This window comes from Quercus suber, unplaced genomic scaffold, assembly GCF_002906115.3.
Source record: "Quercus suber isolate HL8 unplaced genomic scaffold, Cork oak 2.0 scaffold_965, whole genome shotgun sequence".
NCBI lineage: Eukaryota > Viridiplantae > Streptophyta > Magnoliopsida > Fagales > Fagaceae > Quercus > Quercus suber.
The window spans coordinates 92,916-111,441 of NW_027070385.1; the positions used below are offsets into that span (position 1 = coordinate 92,916).

General features: G+C 32.7%; 1 protein-coding gene across 2 annotated transcripts; it reads left to right on the plus strand.

The window, feature by feature from the left end:
- The first annotated feature begins 11,747 nt into the window (after positions 1-11,747).
- LOC112040143 (transcription factor bHLH49) lies at positions 11,748-16,248 on the plus strand. 2 transcript variants are annotated; one of them, XM_024073047.2, is made up of 9 exons: positions 11,748-12,518; positions 12,628-13,748; positions 13,854-14,084; positions 14,175-14,240; positions 14,346-14,414; positions 14,795-14,866; positions 14,960-15,157; positions 15,430-15,517; positions 15,610-16,248. In XM_024073047.2, exons 2-9 carry the CDS (start codon positions 12,825-12,827, stop codon positions 15,645-15,647), a joined length of 1,686 nt encoding a protein of 561 aa, XP_023928815.2. In that variant the 5' UTR covers positions 11,748-12,518; positions 12,628-12,824; the 3' UTR covers positions 15,648-16,248. The 2 variants fall into 2 exon arrangements, with proteins under 2 accessions (XP_023928815.2, XP_023928823.2); XM_024073055.2 differs by having other exon boundaries at positions 11,748-13,748.
- The last annotated feature ends 2,278 nt before the right edge of the window (positions 16,249-18,526 follow it).

The following is an 18,526-nucleotide window of genomic DNA, read 5'->3' on the forward strand; positions in this document are numbered from 1 at the left end:
AAACTCGTTGTTTGATGTCAATGATGAGACATTCCCTGAGCCAAGAACTTGTCTCATATACATCTTAAATGGTGGTTTCAAACTTTGTTGCTATACAAAAGGAATAAGAATAGAGTATGGAACCAGAGTTTCAGCAGGCAACCTCGTGTTCGAGTGAAGAAGAAGAGGAGCTCATCAGGAGTGTGAAGAAATTCAAAGATAACAGTATAGATAAGCCTTTCACCGAACCCCGCAGCAGGTGAGCTATAAGGATAGTCTTATTGGGGACATTCCTGGCGCCTACGCATAAGTATTTATTTTCAACAGAACTGTGAAGATAGAGGATGAATCAGATTCTAAAATGGAAGATTTAACAGATGGTGCGGCGGAAGTGAAACTTTCAAAGGAGACAAAGGCTCAAATTAAAGCTCCTTGGTCAAAGGCATTGATAGTGAAAGTGTACGGTAGAACTCTGGGTTACAACTATCTCATTTTCAAAATCAATACTTTATGGAATCCAATGGCGAAGATGGACTGCGTCAACCTAGGGAAATATTTTTTCCTGATTAAATTTAGTGATGAAGGTGACTATGATAAGGTTCTGTGTGGAGGCCCCTAGTTTATTGAGGAACTTTTTTTAGCCATTAAACCATGGGAACCACACTTTAAAGCTTCAGAGGCCAGTTTCTCTTTAGTAGCAGTCTGGGTTAGATTCCTAGAACTATCTGTTAGAACATATGTGAATCATGTTAGGAACATATGTCAATGTAGAATTGGCTAATCCTTTAACAAAACACACTTTACTTGTAATTGGGTAGATCTAGGATGTGTTTAATACTTTAAGGAACAAGGTTTCAAGTCCAAGTGTTAAAACCATGCAAATCTGTTCAAGAATCAAGTAAAGAAGTGCTAGATTTTAAACCTCAACAGCTATCTCGACAGATAGCATCTATAGAGGTTTAAAAGGTTGTGTAAGCCGGATGCTCGACAACTGCTCTACAGATAACCTATCTATTGAGATTTACGAAAATTAGATTTTCAGTTCTAATTTCACTCCAATCTGTGTATATTTGTTTAGGCCTTCCTTTCTCACAACCCTAAACATATATAAGGATTATTTTAAGGACTGTTACAGCTGATGCAATTTAATGCAAAAGTTTTTTACAAGAGTATTTGTACACCGTAGGGTTTTGTAACTAAGGAGTTTTGTGATTTTCATCGTGTTGATAAACTGAAGAACTTTGTAGCCAACATTCTTCTCAAGTTGGTGGTTAGTCACGTACTTGAATTCGTGCATCGATTGGTTAGTCATTAACTGGGAGCCGTGCATTGAAAATGAGAGATTGTCACTACAGAATAAGTCCAGTTGGCTATTGGAGTAAGGGTTCAACTATAGGTTGGTATAAGGTATTAGGATTCCTTTACTTGTAGCTACTTGTTGTGATAATAGTGGATTATCAGGAATGGTGACCTTAAAATCACCCAGTAAGGTTTTCCTTTGAATGTTTTCCCCATTCGTAATCAAATCACCGAGTTAATTTTATTTTTCCGCTACATTTAACTTAGTTGGTGATTTTTTTGTGCTACCACATGTATTACATGTTAATCGGATTAATTTATTAACTTAGCTAATTAATTGGTTAATTCATCACAAGGTGTCAATACATTCTTGGCCTATCAAGTGGTATTAGAGTATGCACACTCTAATTAGAGCTAATCTTTGCTGTGTGATCCATTGACCCCTATTGTCATGGATAAAGGACAATCATGGATAGAGGACAATCATTAGATGAAAAAGTGTGGCAAGCAGTGGAAATAGGCTGGACCAAGTCTAAGGAAGCGCCAGCTGATTAGGATGATGCAAAGATCAAAGCGGCAAACTTCAATAGCAGGGCATTGGATGCCTTATTCAGTGCAGTCATGAATGAGGTGTTTGAGAAGCTATCTTCCACTGAAATTGCAAAGGAAGCATGGACCATCCTCCAGACAACCTATGAAGGAACTAAGGCTGTCAAGGATTTAAAACTTCAGAGGCTTACCACAAGCTTTGAAGAGATTAAGATGGAGAAGGATGAGTCATTTAATGAGTTCTATGCCAAGCTCATGGACAAAATTCATTTGATAGAGTTGGTTGGCAACTTGTAAACCTATGAATTGGGTTTGACAAGGATTGGGAAATCTTGTAAGGGTAAGAGCATGGCATTAAAGACTAAGAGTAGTGACACAGATAAGTCTTTAGACGATGAAGATTCTAAAATGAAATCCTACATTACAAGGCAATTCAAAAAGTTTATTTGATGTAATTTTCTTAAGGATAATTGTTAGTCTATTGCAAGCCTTGCACACTTTTAGAGTGAAAATTTTATAAGTATGTAGTTGTTGTCACATACCTAGTTTTTACTTTGATTGGGAGTGTATTAGTTTAAGTTGCACTTGGTGTCCCTTTGGAAATTGCTTATTTTCAAAAACTTATTTGTAAAGTGTTTATCAAAAGATATAGTTTTTGGTAACTATGTCACAAAAAAGCTAAAAACTAGTTTATTTTCAAAAAATTAATAGTTATCACATACTTATTGTTGATACACACTTATTTGAAATTGGGCTTTAAAAAGACAATTTCACAATTTTAAGTGAAATTGTCTTTTCAAAACATGAGTTCAAAGGAATGTGTACGAAGTGTGTGCAACAGTGAGTGTGTAACAAGATTTAACCTTTCAAAAAAGCTAAAAGCTATATTAAAGTTGAGACAAAAAGAAAAAAAACAAAACTTTTTTCAACAAATCTCAAATGCACACTTGATATAACTTGAAGTAATATTATACCATTCAATATTTTTTTCATTGGATGCAAATTTTGATAAATTCACGGTTGGATTAAATATTCTTCTAATATCCTTTATACTTGAAAATTTTTAAGATGATCAAATATCAATAACTATATCATAAACCAAAAGTTAAATTTTAAGTTTTTGTAGTTTGGAATTTATATCTATATATATGTAAAAGCTGAAATGTAGTATTTATTATTTCTACGCTTCTATTGAGCCACATCAGGGGCCACGTCACTTTTTTTTTTTCTTTTTTGGTTTTCCATCTTTATTGATTGTCTATTGCAAAATTAATTATCTATGGTCAACATGATGCACTACAAGCCATCATAAACTCTAATTGTTTATTGTCTATATTGAAAGAAAATGACACTCAATCAGGAGAGAAAATGGCACTAAAGATGGAAAGAAAATGGCACTCAATGTTGAAAGGAGCTTTCAATATATATATATATATAAAATAAAATTTGCTACTCAATCATTGAGCCACACATACATTTATTTTCAACCTCTTATTTTCTCTTTTAAACTTTTCTTATCACTACTCTTAAAAACAAAAAAAAAAAAAAAAACAAAAAAACAAAAAAAAAAAAAAAAAAAAAAAAAAAATATATATATATATATATATATATACACATTTTGGGTTTTTGAATAACAGATTTTTAGGTGAGACCTGTGGATCTTAAAAAGACTGCTTCGAGAGAAGCATTCAATCATTTTAGTTTGTTAAGAGGTAAGTGACTCTTCCCTTATTATTTTCAAGCCTGCAAAGTTTGTTTTCATTGAAAATAATGTGTTTTTAGTTATTTATTTATATATTTACTTTTTTTATTTTTTATTTATTTATTTTTTTTTTTTGAGAAACATTTATTTCTGTGTTTGATTTAGCTACTTAAGGTCTAAGGCCAGTGGTTACTTACTTACTGAATTGTGAAACTCGTTGTTTGATGTCAATGATGAGACATTCCCTGAGCCAAGAACTTGTCTCATATACATCTTAAATGGTTGGTTTCAAACTTTGTTGCTATACAAAAGGAATAAGAATAGAGTATGGAACCAGAGTTTCAGCAGGCAACCTCGTGTTCGAGTGAAGAAGAAGAGGAGCTCATCAGGAGTGTGAAGAAATTCAAAGATAACAGTATAGATAAGCCTTTCACCCAACCCCGCAGCAGGTGAGCTATAAGGATAGTCTTATCGGGGACATTCCTGGCGCCTACGCATAAGCATTTATTTTCAACAGAACTGTGAAGATAGAGGATGAATCAGATTCTAAAATGGAAGATTTAACAGATGGTACGGCGGAAGTGAAACTTTCAAAGGAGACAAAGGCTCAAATTAAAGCTCCTTGGTCAAAGGCATTGATAGTGAAAGTGTACGGTAGAACTCTGGGTTACAACTATCTCATTTTCAAAATCAATACTTTATGGAATCCAATGGCGAAGATGGACTGCGTCAACCTAGGGAAATATTTTTTCCTGATTAAATTTAGTGATGAAGGTGACTATGATAAAATTCTGTGTGGAGGCCCCTAGTTTATTGGGGAACTTTTTTTAGCCATTAAACCATGGGAACCACACTTTAAAGCTTCAGAGGCCAGTTTCTCTTTAGTAGCAGTCTGGGTTAGATTCCTAGAACTATCTGTTAGAACATATGTGAATCATGTTAGGAACATATGTCAATGTAGAATTGGCTAATCCTTTAACAAAACACACTTTACTTGTAATTGGGTAGATCTAGGATGTGTTTAATACTTTAAGGAACAAGGTTTCAAGTCTAAGTGTTAAAACCATGCAAATCTGTTCAAGAATCAAGTAAAGAAGTGCTAGATTTTAAACCTCAACAGCTATCTCGACAGATAGCATCTATAGAGGTTTAAAAGGTTGTGTAAGCCGGATGCTCGACAACTGCTCTACAGATAACCTATCTATTGAGATTTACGAAAATTAGATTTTCAGTTCTGATTTCACTCCAATCTGTGTATATTTGTTTAGGCCTTCCTTTCTCACAACCCTAAACATATATAAGGATTATTTTAAGGACTGTTACAGCTGATGCAATTTAATGCAAAAGTTTTTTACAAGAGTATTTGTACACCGTAGGGTTTTGTAACTAAGGAGTTTTGTGATTTTCATCGTGTTGATAAACTGAAGAACTTTGTAGCCAACATTCTTCTCAAGTTGGTGGTTAGTCACGTACTTGAATCCGTGCATCGATTGGTTAGTCATTAACTGGGAGCCGTGCATTGAAAATGAGAGATTGTCACTACAGAACAAGTCCAGTTGGCTATTGGAGTAAGGGTTCAACTATAGGTTGGTATAAGGTATTAGGATTCCTTTACTTGTAGCTACTTGTTGTGATAATAGTGGATTATTAGGAATGGTGACCTTAAAATCACCCAGTAAGGTTTTCCTTTGAATGTTTTCCCCATTCGTAATCAAATCACCGAGTTAATTTTATTTTTCTGCTACATTTAACTTAGTTAGTGATTTTTTTGTGCTACCACATGTATTACATGTTAATCGGATTAATTTATTAACTTAGCTAATTAATTGGTTAATTCATCACAAGGTGTCAATATATTCTTGGCCTATCAAGTGGTATTAGAGTATGCACACTCTAATTAGGGTTAATCTTTGCTGTGTGATCCATTGACTCCTATTGTCATGGATAGAGGACAATCATGGATAGAGGACAATCATTAGATGAAAAAGTGTGGCAAGCTGTGGAAATAGGCTGGACCAAGTCTAAGGAAGCGCCAGCTGATTAGGATGATGCAAAGATCAAAGCGGCTAACTTCAATAGCAGGGCATTGGATGCCTTATTCAGTGCAGTCATGAATGAGGTGTTCGAGAAGCTATCTTCCACTGAAATTGCAAAGGAAGCATGGACCATCCTTCAGACAACCTATGAAGGAACTAAGGCTGTCAAGGATTTAAAACTTCAGAGGCTCACCACGAGCTTTGAAGAGATTAAGATGGAGAAGGATGAGTCATTTAATGAGTTCTATGCCAAGCTCATGGACAAAATTCATTTGATAGAGCTGGTTGGCAACTTGTAAACCTATGAATTGGGTTTGACAAGGATTGGGAAATCTTGTAAGGGTAAGAGCATGGCATTAAAGACTAAGAGCAGTGACACAGATAAGTCTTTAGACGATGAAGATTCTAAAATGAAATCCTACATTACAAGGCAATTCAAAAAGTTTATTTGATGTAATTTTCTTAAGGATAATTGTTAGTCTATTGCAAGCCTTGCACACTTTTAGAGTGAAAATTTTATAAGTATGTAGTCGTTGTCACATACCTAGTTTTTACTTTGATTGGGAGTGTATACAATCAAATACTAATAGAATGATATATTTGTAGAGATAAAAAGATAAAAAAAAAATACTTGAAGTAAGTGTTACTTTTTATATATTACACCCTATTACATAATATTTATATACAATCTCACGCATTGCATGGGTCTATGGCTTCTTATGCACAAAAGATGAGTTTAGGTGGTGTAATCATGTGTGTGTTTTGTATTGGGGTCCATCGAAGGTTCTGATTATGAGCATGGATGTGTCATTTGTGAAGACGTTCATATATTAAAGAGTTTAAATGTTTTTAAGTTATAGAAGGTTTTATGCAATATGTTGATCTACCATGTAGGGTCTAGGATTAAAGGTTTTAATCTAAATTGTAAAACTTTTCTTGATATAGTGAATTGCTTTGTTGAAGAAGATTTCCCTTGTGGTGGTTTTTTCTTTAGGCTATGTTTGGTTGGGTTGATTATTGGAAGGATGGAAAATTTAAGAGAGAAAAGTGGGGAGAAAATGGATATGGAGGGTGTTTGATTGGGGATGGAAAATAGTAGAGAAAATAGTGGGGCCCAAAAGTTTTCTCACCGAGCCCACCTAACACCAAATTAGGGAGAAAATATGAGTGATTTGCTTGAGGCTTTTCATTTATATATTTTAACCTCATTTGTAATTGTAACGTTATTTGCCTTTCATTTTTTGTCATTTTGTTTCATTCCTGCCACGGTGCCACCAGTTTGTTGCTTCTTTCTTTCTTATTCTTCTTTCTTTGTTTCTTTCTTTTCTTCATTTTTTCCTACTTGTTCAGCGGTCAAATTTGTGCTCTCTTTTTTTTTCGTTGTTTTATAAATTTTTTAAATAAATATAAAACAAAGAAAAATAAAACAATATAATGTGTAATGTGTTAATTTTTATAAGATATAAATTTATTAATTTTAATTGATGATAAATAATATTTTCCTTGTTTATTATAATAAGCAAATAAGGGTAAATTTATACACTTCATTTTACATCTTCTCATTTTTCCTCTCAACCAAATAAATGAATTTTCCATCTCTTCACTTTTCTATCCTTCCATTTCTATCTTTTCACTTTTCTATCTCTTCTTCATTTTCTATCCTCATACTTTTTCATCATTCCAACCGAATGGACCCTTAGGGTGTTGCTCCATTGATTTTCCCCTTTGTCACCATATGATTATGTTCTATACTTTATTACTATTTCTTAACATGTAGTGATTGTTAATCTGTGGTAATTAACCTATGCCAATCGATTTATCATAATTATTTAATTTAAGTTGATTTATTTCACTGTATAATCAACCTAGGGGTCTAAATATATTATGAATAGATTAATTGCTTGAGTATGATCTTTGATCCTTGTTGTCTTGGATAAATATCTGAGTTTTTATTCACATGACCCTAAAGATTTGACTTTTGAAGACTCTAATGGTGAAGATGGCCTTGTAATTGTATAGGGTAAATTCCTTAGGGATTATCTTAAATATTAGAAAATTGCTAAGGTCTCTCTAGAAAAATTAAATACGGACAAACTTAAAAATGGATTATAAAATTAGATGAAAGACCTGGAAAACGTGTTGGGTCTAGTTAATCAAGTTATGTGTCATATTAGGTTCGAGTAGTCATAAACAAGTCATCCTAAATGGGTTTTAAATGGGTCGAGTTAATTGGGATGTGGGTTAGGTTGATCAGGTTTGGTAGCGACTCCCGTAATTAAGTGAACCACTAAGAACCCCAAGCATAGTGCATTCATACAGTTCACACATTCACCACACGTGTATTCATACGATCGTTCTCTTTCTTCTCGATGAGAAGAAAATGAGGGAAGGAGAGGTCCTCGTTGCCTCTTGCACCCAATACGGCAATACTTTTACTAGTACTTATTAGAAGTACGAAACTTCTAGCAGTCAAACGTAATTGTGTGTGTGGATAGATACGATAGTAGTTCAACTTATAAATGTTTGCTCCATGACAATTACAATAAAAGATTTTACCAATTAAGATAATTGGAACCCACAAATGTAATTGTGTTTTAATTTAATTAGCATGTAACTCCATGCAAACGCATGGATACATTTAAAATTAAACAAAATTTTTATTATAAAAATATAAATAATCAGTCAAATTAATTTTTTTAAAACATGTAACACATGCATTCATGCATACATATAAATACATTTAAAATTAAACACAATTTTTATTATAAAATATAGATAATTAGTCAAATTATTTTTTTAAAGTAAACGTGGTCACATATTAAAAATCTTACTTAAATTTAATACTATTTATGATAATTTTTTTCTAATTTTTAATAAGATAGAACGTGTGGTGATTTTTGTTATGTGGTGATTTTTATTTTATTTATTTTTTGAGAAACATGTGGTGATTTTTATTGAATATATGTGATTTTTTTTTTAATTTTTATAGTTCATTAATATTAGATTTTTAGTATTTTGCACTCATTAAGTCACTTGACACAAAAATTAAAAAACTTAAGTAGACACATAGCATAAGCTTAAGTAGATAATTATGGTGTAGTTCTCACATAAATTTAGACACATGGTGCACAATTAGATTATAATTTCAAATTCAAATTCAATTTTATCTAAACTTTACCTATTAATATATATATATATATATGACTTATAAATTTGAATTTTTTTTTTAGATATATGATTGTGTTTTTATGGTTTATTATATTGGACTCATCATTTTCTACACTAAATTAACTAATTTGACACAAAAATTTAAAAATTTAGATTAGATGGGACACGTGGCACAAAATTAAACTCTAATTGAAATTCAAATTTTACACTAAATTAACTCACTTGGTACAAAATTCTAAAATTTAGATTAGATGAGACATATGATGCAAAATTAGACTTTAATTGAATTCCAATTTGAAATTTAATTGGATTTTCTCTTTGCTTTATCTCTTATTAGATATATAGATTAGTGTGTAATCTCGTGCATATGCACATGTACAACTAAAAACAATCATAATTACATTGTTTAAATTGTACTTTTTTTTAGAAGAGGTTCAACTATATATATATATATATATAGGTAAAGTTAAGAGAAAATCTAATTAGATTTCAAATTGAAATTCAATTAAAGTCTAACTTTGCGCCATGTGTCCCATCTAATTTAAGTTTTTAAATTTTTATGCCAAGTGAGTTAATTTAATGTAAAAAACAAGGAGTTCAATATAAATAAACCTTATAAAAACCTAATTTTTAGAGAAAATTTAATTAGATTCAAAATTAAAATTTTCTTTTGTTAGCTTTCCATACAAATTAAATTGTTTAGATTTTTGCTGTTATTTTTTCTTTGAACTAATGAGCATATTTTTTATACTGTTTCTATTAAGATATTTTGTATGTCAGGATCTTGAACGTAACAAATTCTAATTGAGCTGAACGATCCCATATACTTATCCCCATTCAATTTAGGAGATATTATTGGACCAATTTATTCTTTTATTTTGTATTGTATTTAGTAGAATCTCATAGATAGTGTTTTGAGTAGATATTGTATATATAATATCCAATAGGGTTTTTCAAAATTATATACATAATAACAGTATAATGAGTAATTTGGTGTAACCAATATCATGAAAATTGCAAGAAAAAACTATTATAGTACCTTTGAATGTCCTAGTCGAACTAATATCCTATATGTTTTATAACCTAAGCTAACATTAATAGCACGACTACAATTCATTATTTTTGTGCATAAGCATGGGTTACATACTAGTTTTACATAATATTAGCTTACAACTTTTTTAGACCATACATTTCTAAAATATGTAATAGTTTCTCATTATATATATATATATATATGATTTAAAATTTAATTGAATTTAAACTTTTCAGTTTTTGCATCTAATAATTTGCTTGCCACAAATATCAAAAAAATTAGATGGACATGTGACACAAAATTGAATTTCAATTGAAATCCAATTTAGAATCTAATTGGATTTGGATTCTTAGATTTTTACACTTAATAATTCACTTGGCACAAAAAATTAAAAATTAGATAGGATACGTGGTACAAAATTGAAAATCTAATTAAATTTTTTCTAAACTTTAACTTTTAATATATATATATATATATTATCCTCAACTACAAAAAGAAAGAGAAAAAAAGAAGAAGCTTAGGCTTCGTTTGTTTTGGTGGTAAACGATTTCAGGAAATCATTTTCCACCTAACCTGCGTGTTTGGCAGCTACGGAAAATAAAATTTTTTGGAAAATCAGATGCATGTTGACCATAATTTATTCCTTTGACCTGGAAATGGTTTTACACTTTCATTTTCACTTCAAACTATTTCTGGGTCATGCGCAAAAGAGAGAACCATAGAAATTGAAGAGAGCCAGAGAAAGAAGAGAACCCAGCTGAGAAAGAAGAGGGCCAAAGAAAGAAGAGAGCTCACCTCACCTCAACCACTGTTCTAGCCACTCACACCGAGAAAGAAGAGAGCTCAGCCTTCGCACCGTGCCTCCGATCCAGCCACTCACACCGAGAAAGAAGAGAGCCACGAACCCACGAACCCATCGCCTTCGACCTTCGACCCAGACCCAGCGAGTCGCACCGCGAACCCACAAATCGCGAGTCACACCAGCGAGTCGCACTACGCCGATCTAACCCAGTCGCCTTACCGCAACGATCTGACCGAATTTGATGATTTTTTTTTCTTTGGTTTTGTTTCTTTTGTGGCTTTTGATTGCCGGAGTTTGCTGCCGTGTGTTGAATTGGAGTTTCGGTGGTATGTGGTGTTGGAATTTGGCTGTGATTTGTTTTGTGGATTGGGATTTGGCTGTGATTTTGAAATTTTTTGTAATGAAATTTGTTTGGATGCTGAGAAAATATGAAAAATGTGTAGGAAAATAGCATTTTCAGAATAGAATTAAACACATGAAAATATTTTCTACAACAATTTTCATAATGCAACCAAACACTTGAAAATATTTTCTTTTCTCGAAAATAGCATTTCCGAAAAATAAGCTATTTTCCAAAAAATATTTTACGAGAACCAAACACAGCCTTAGTATCTCCCCCTCACATAAATGCATAATACACACTGCATTACACAAAATACTTTCTTTATTAATGAGAAGGGAATATACTAGTATTTAGTGTGTGAATGTGAGTTAGATTTTTAGTTGTTTTATAATATGTGCGTGTTTAACCAAAAAAAAAAAGAAAAAAAAAAGAATATGAGTTAGATTTTGGCATTGGTTTCTTGACCAAACAAACCATATTAAAGATCTTAAGCTATTCTCCCAAGGTGTATTAAAGGGCGATACAGTAAGATAAAGGAAAATCCCCGATGAGATAGTTGGCAATGTCAGTTGCTGGCTCAAACTGGTATAATAATTATTATCAAAATAAAGTTCAAAGATTAAAAGTAAACTAAAGTAATATACTAATAAATACTACATCAAATACTCTACAACAACAAACAATAGCAGCGGTGAAGAAAGTGTTTATTATATTAAGCAAAAAAGCTTGGGAGAAGAGCTTTGGGAGGTGTGTTTTAATTAATATATTTACAGTAGAAGTGGCGGTGGTTAATCATCAAGAGCTCTCATTTTTATGTAAGCGTGGGTATAAATGCAGGACCTTTGCCATTACTCTTTTCTCTTTCAAAATACACACTACATTACATTACACTACTCATCGCCTTAATTTCTCTTTGGACTGCCTCTTTCAGTCTTTATCTCAAGACTGCTTTTTTTATTTTTATTTTTATTTTCTCTCTCTCTCTCTCTCTCTCTCTCTCTCGCTCTCTGTAGCGTGACAGTGTACAGCAGGGTTTCTGAGCCAAAAGGACAGGAAGGGTTTGAACAAACAAAAGCCCAAATTCAATAAAAGTTGGGAGTGAAAAGGTTGAATGGAGGGCAGAGTACCAAAAGTAGCTCAGAATCTCAAATGGGTATCTTTCTCTAGCCACTTTTTAGCTCTCTCCTCTCTCTCTCTTTCTCTCTCTCTCTCTCACACTCAGAGCTGGTCTGACTAGGGTTTGAATGGGTATTTATTATACTGAAATCAATGTTCTTTGTATAATTGGCTGCTTCCATAGACCTTTTCTCAGCTCTCCTTTGAACTGTCTTTTTTAGTTTCTCTGTCTTGGTTGGGCTTCTTTCGAGTATTTTTGGTACTTCCAAGTTCAGTGGTGGCTTTGGGAAATAGTAGCTTTTAAAGCTGGGGTTTCAGTGTTTGAGCTCAGTACTAGTTCATGTGGGTCTCTCTTGTTTACTTCTTCTAAGCTGCATTACTTGTAGTTAGTTTTACAGACTTACATGATATGGTCCTCTTTTGGTGGGAGTCATTGAGCTTATTCGGAAGATCTTGCGGCCAATGTGAAGGTTCCTATGTTGTTGTAACTTGTAAGTATCAATTACATGGTTGAATTGAAGCCTGTTAATTTGTGTGGTTGAACTTGTCTGGATTTGATTTGAATTTAGTTTTGTTCTGTTTTTCCTCCCTTTTATTTAGGTCTTTGATCTTTGGGTGTTCGTAGCTAGGATTGGCCAACCAGATTTTTGTTGAGGGTGGACAAAATTTTATGTTTTTGTTTGATTTTCTGAGGATTGATTGCCGGTTGTTTGAGAATAGTTGTAAAGAGAAAAGGTAATTTATTTAGTATTTAGCACTCTGGCTGCTTTTGGTATTCTCTTTGTGAAGGTGATCAGATGGATATGGTGGGTGACAAGGATAAATTTGAGCTAGAAAATAGGAATGAGGAGGATCCTATGAATTTTGCTGCATCTAGTCCTAGTCCCAGTGTTGACTGGCGATTTGGTGGTTTGGTTCCCACCGGAAATCCAATGGCAGTTAGCAAAGGATCTACTTCAATGGTGGTGGAGTCATTCGGGCCAACCCTTTGGGACCAAAGCCAAACCGCCAATCCACAAAACTTGGGGGGATTATTTTCTGACATTAATAATGTCCAGAACAGTGCAAGCACTTCAGACACATTAGGAATTAGAAAAGGTACTCCTGCAGCTGTGGTCTCTTTACCAAGTATTGATCATAAAACATTTGACATGGGTTGGAATCCAACAAGTTCAATGTTGAACTTGAAAGGAGGAGGGGGAATTTTCTTACCTGGAAATGGAATGCTCCCACAGAGCTTATCTCAGTTCCCAGCAGATTCTGCCTTCATTGAGCGAGCTGCTAGGTTTTCATGCTTCAATGTCAGTGGTGGGAATTTTAGTGATATGGTTAACCCTTTGGAATCTATGGGGGGTACTAATTATTTTAGGGGTGGGGGAATGATGCAAGAGGTTTTTGGTGGCAATGGGCAGTCTCACTCTCAAAAGAATGAGGTGATGAATGTGGATGAGGCTTTCAAAGGTGTTTCTATGACTGTTGGTGAGCATGAGCATGAGCATGGGGCTACTGGAGGTGGAGGGAGCCCACTAAAGAATGTTAGATCTCATGATGAAGCTAAACAAGGCATTGGTGTCGGTGGGTCTGGACCTGGTAATGATTCTGATGAAGCTGAGTTTAGCACTGCAGGTGGTCAAGACGAGCCATCTGTGTTGGAAGGTACTACAGGTGGGGAACGTTTTGCTGGGGGACTTGAATCAAAGAAAAGGAAAAGGAGTGAGCAGGTAAACCATGCTTCTCAATTTTTCCTCTTTAATCTGTAATGACTTCCTTCTTGTTGTTATCGTTTGGTTTTTTTCCCTCACAGTGATATTAAAATCTTTTGCTAGGATACTGAATCGGATCTAGCCAAAGTAGGTCCACAACAGCCTGGTGAATCTGCAATGGATGACACTGAAATTCAACAGAACGGAGACCAAAAGCCAACTGCAACTACTAATAAGAGCTCTGGGAAACATGGTAAACAGGGTTCTCAAGCTTCAGATCCACCAAAAGAAGAATATATTCATGTCAGAGCTCGAAGGGGCCAGGCCACAAATAGCCATAGTCTTGCAGAAAGAGTAACATTGGATTAATTTTTTTTCTCTTTTAAAAAAAGCCAAATATTTTGCGTTAGCACCTGGGTTAAAATTACATGATTCTGATTATAGGTAAGAAGAGAAAAGATCAGTGAAAGGATGAAGTTTCTTCAAGATCTTGTACCTGGTTGCAGCAAGGTTGGTTTGTTGAAATTAATAGTTTTGAGAACGTAATTATTTCAAATTCGCACCAAAATTGAGTCTATGCTCTTCAAATTATGAGAATTAGATTTGTATCTGCAGGTCACTGGTAAAGCGGTGATGCTGGACGAAATCATTAATTACGTACAATCACTGCAACGACAGGTCGAGGTATGGAAGTAGCAAAATTTTCCTTACCTTGAGTTTATCCGTTGTTATTGCCCTTTCCTGTGTCTTGAGTTTCTGTGCAGCATCAACTTTTAATTTCATCAGATGTTCTAAATTGCAAGTATAGATGCACGAGCTACCTAATATTGTGTGACTTGTCCATCCCGACACAGATCTTGAATGATTAAGCAAGCATTGCAGCTGCTTATATGGTCATTGCTATAAGATATCACTTTTGAGTTGGCAAAAATTGATGAACTATTGACTAATTTACCTATCTCATGCCTTTTAATTAAATTATTGCTTCACCTGTATATTGGAAACATGTTTGTTTCAATGATTTCATGGTTCTTATGGTTTAACACTAAGTAACTTTTTTGCAGTTTTTGTCAATGAAACTTGCTACTGTGAATCCACGGCTAGATTTTAATGTCGAAGGGCTCCTGGCAAAAGATGTAAATGACGTACCAAATATTTTGCTAAGATGCAAAATCATTACAAGTACCTTTTTATATTTCCTAAACGTATTCTACAATTTATATATGCAGATCCTTCAGTCCCGAGCGGGTCCATCTACGTTGGGATTTTCACCAGATATGCCCATGGCTTATCCTCAGCTGCATTCCTCTCAACAAGGACTCATTCGAGCAGGTCTTTCTGGCCTAGGAAGTTCATCTGATTTGCATCGAAGAACCATGAATTCCCAGTTGACACCCATGACGGGAGGTTTCAAGGAACCTACACGGGTATCTTTAATCCATAGCTAGAACTATAGTTTCTCACCACCAGCTTTGATTCTAAAATGGTTCTTATTTAGTTTGTATAAAAAAAGTTCTTGTATTATATCTTACATAAAGGTAATGGTGGAACCCTAAGTTGGACATCTTTATGTTATATTGAGATTCATTTGCAATCTCTCTAATTTCTTGACACGTATATAACTATGAAAATTAAGTCTTCATGGCTCTCCATGCGTCACCAATGATTAACCTTTCTTTTGATGTATATGACTTCACAGCTACCCAATGTCTGGGAGGATGAGCTCCACAATGTTGTCCAGATGAGCTATGGAACCAGTGCTACCCCCAATAGCCTAGATGTAGATGGTATGATTAGCCGATTTTTGCACAAATGCTCTCCTATGTTATACACCCAAATGTTCCTGAGGTTATTACTGAGTTCCCTTCTGTATGTGCAGGGTCTCTGCCACCTGGCCATATGAAAGTTGAACTTTGATAATTATTTTGGATTTTATGCCATGGTAATATGCGTCGTATATGCTTGCAATGCAATCTTAAGGAAATAACAGAGCTCACAAGGTTATCTCTTTCATTGATAAAGATTTATCATTGCTGTATTTACTACAAGCTGTGTGTTAAATGAGATGCTACTAGCCGGTGTAAAAGCTTAAAGGGTCAGTCACATGACCCAAAAGAAGGGAATGTTTCTCTAACTTGGAGGATTCTTAGAAATATGGTGCGGCAACAGCAGTCACTATTGTTTCTTTTGTTCAAACTTTACATATAACCCAGAAGTTAAAATGCTATATTCTCAACGATGAGTGAGGATGTTTGTGAATCAAGAAGCACAGATTAAAGTTCGGACTCTACTAGTCTGCGTGTGAAATAGGCTGGGTGAATTTAACGAGAAGATTGGTAGGGAAACCATGGTGATGCTCTCTCAAGATGAGTTAGGAGCCTTTTGTTTAATCATAATTCATAAGCTGACAAATGTAATATTATTCCTTTTTCATTATTCCATTCTTTCCCTGGCTCTGGTTATATTGGAGTAAAAACATACCATTTCCGTGAATATTAAGTGAGTAAATTTAAAGCCTCGTCAAACTTGTTTGGTGTGATGCAACTGAAACTGAAATTGAACTCAAATCATAATTGAACTCGTGGGAGTTATACTTGATGAATTTCCATAAGTGTATAATTTGTTTTTAAAAATTTGTTGAAGGTAATTTTTTTTTCCTAAAATAATTTTTCATCTTTCTATCTCTACCGATATATCATTTTATTATTTTTGGTGTAGTGTTTGATTGATATTTTTCCTTTATGAGTTGGTCCATATTCTTTGAAATTATGTTATAGTGTGTTATGTTTTTCTAATTTATTTATTTTTATTTATTTATTTATTTCCTCATTCTCTTAAAGGAGTTATCATGATATTAAATCTCATACCAAAATTAATTTTAATATTACTCAAATAATTAATAGACACATTTAAATGTATATTGAATATTATGTTTTAATATAAGTTCAAATTTTCACTTCTAAAATAACTAAATATTAACTCAAACAAAAATTAAATTAAAATTATAAGAGGGAGATAGACTATTTGTGTAGGGTACTAAAAAATACAACCCCAAAATGCATTAACTCAAAATAAAATTATAAAAATACAAAGTGATTCTTCAACCTAAAATGGAGTTGTAAGAAATAATAAAAAATCAAGAGAGAATATTCATTTTTCAGGAGAGTTTGGGAGAGATAATAACAAATTTATAGAAAATTAGATGAGAAGAAAAAGAGTTAAAAGATATAGTATTAAACATCAAATTATCATAGTCATGCTATGTAATAGAATAATACTATATTCATATATACTATTCTTATAATGTACTCCTTCCATTCCAAAATGTTTGGCATGTATTTCATTTTGAAATATCCCAAAATTATGTCCTGCTTGAAAAGTTAAACACCATTAATTTATTATCATTCCTTTTATGCCCTCAATTGATTTGTGGGAGTATTTTTTTTAATTAAAAAAATTTTAAATCCTAAATTTTGAAATCCATTATATATGCCATATTTATTCAAATAATAATAAATAAAAAAACCTTTAGAGATAAGGCAGTTAATGATAAATTTCATTAATGGTAATTTAGGAAATTTCTAACACTTTTTTTTTTTTCAAAGATAAAGCAGTTAATGATGTTTCTCTAAATAATTGGATTTTTTCTAGCTAGGCCAAACAATTTGAGATGGAGAGAGTGATAGGATAACATCTATGAAATCAAATAAAAGAAAAAAGATAACTTAAAAGCACAAAATTAAATCATATCAACACAAAGTAGAGTTCTAAAAAACACAAAAATTAATCAACCTAAAGTAGAGATGCAAGATAAAAAATAAAAAAAATAAAAAATAAATAAAAAAACCCAAAAAATGAAAAAAAAATAGAGAGAGAGAGAGAGAGAGAGAGAGAGAGAGAGAGAGAGAGAGAGAGAGTTGGAAATATGTGGATGATGTGGTTGTTGAAGTGGTTTAATAGGAGCGTAGTAACAATAAATGCTGCGTTTCAACTTTTAGATATACTAATCATAGACCCGTATGATGCATGGGAAAATTTGATATAATTATTTTTTATTAGATAATTATTGAATTAATATATTAGATTGTATATTTTAAAAAATGTTAATGTGCAATTTGAAATTATGTTTTAAATTAGAAGTTTTTTGTAGTGTAGCAAAATATATTTTATAGTCAAGTGTTATATTTAGTGAGATATGTATGAAAACACAATGCAATATTTTTTTAAAAATTTTTTTTTTTATTTTAAATTGATAGTGTGAGAATTATTAGACCAAGTTGTAACTATGTATACTTTGTTTATTGCTATAGAGATGTATGTGATTCAACTCTTATAGGTATATTTTTCTCCAAAACATAGATTCACATCTCTTTCTTCCTCACAATTGAAACTAAGTGAAAAAATCAATAAAGATAACTACGCAATAGATTGATATCAATAAATCATATATCACAAAGTGGAAATATAAAATAAATAAAATGCAAAAAGAAAAATTTCCTTAAGTATCCATACATGAAAACATTATTAGCATAATGATACTTTCAAGTAAATTATATTTTATCTTATTTTCTTTTTAGCATTTTTAGTAAAGATGATCAACTAAGCAAAGTAAAAACTTACCAAGCAAGTTCAAATTAACTAATAATTTGATGGGGGAGATGCTAATTATTTTTAATAAAATGACCAAAATAAAAATAACAAATAGATTTGATAAAAACACATAATATTTCTAAAAGAAATTTTACCAAACACAAGGGATGCAACAGTACAAATTTATTACACTGAATTTGAACACA

Coding starts and splice junctions, on each gene's coding strand:
- LOC112040143 (XM_024073055.2), top strand. CDS start 12,825: ATGGATATGGTGGGTGACAAGGATAAATTTGAGCTAGAAAATAGGAAT. Junction 13,749..13,853: donor AAAGGAAAAGGAGTGAGCAG/GTAAACCATGCT, acceptor ATCTTTTGCTAG/GATACTGAATCGGATCTAGC. Junction 15,158..15,429: donor GTTTCAAGGAACCTACACGG/GTATCTTTAATC, acceptor ATGACTTCACAG/CTACCCAATGTCTGGGAGGA.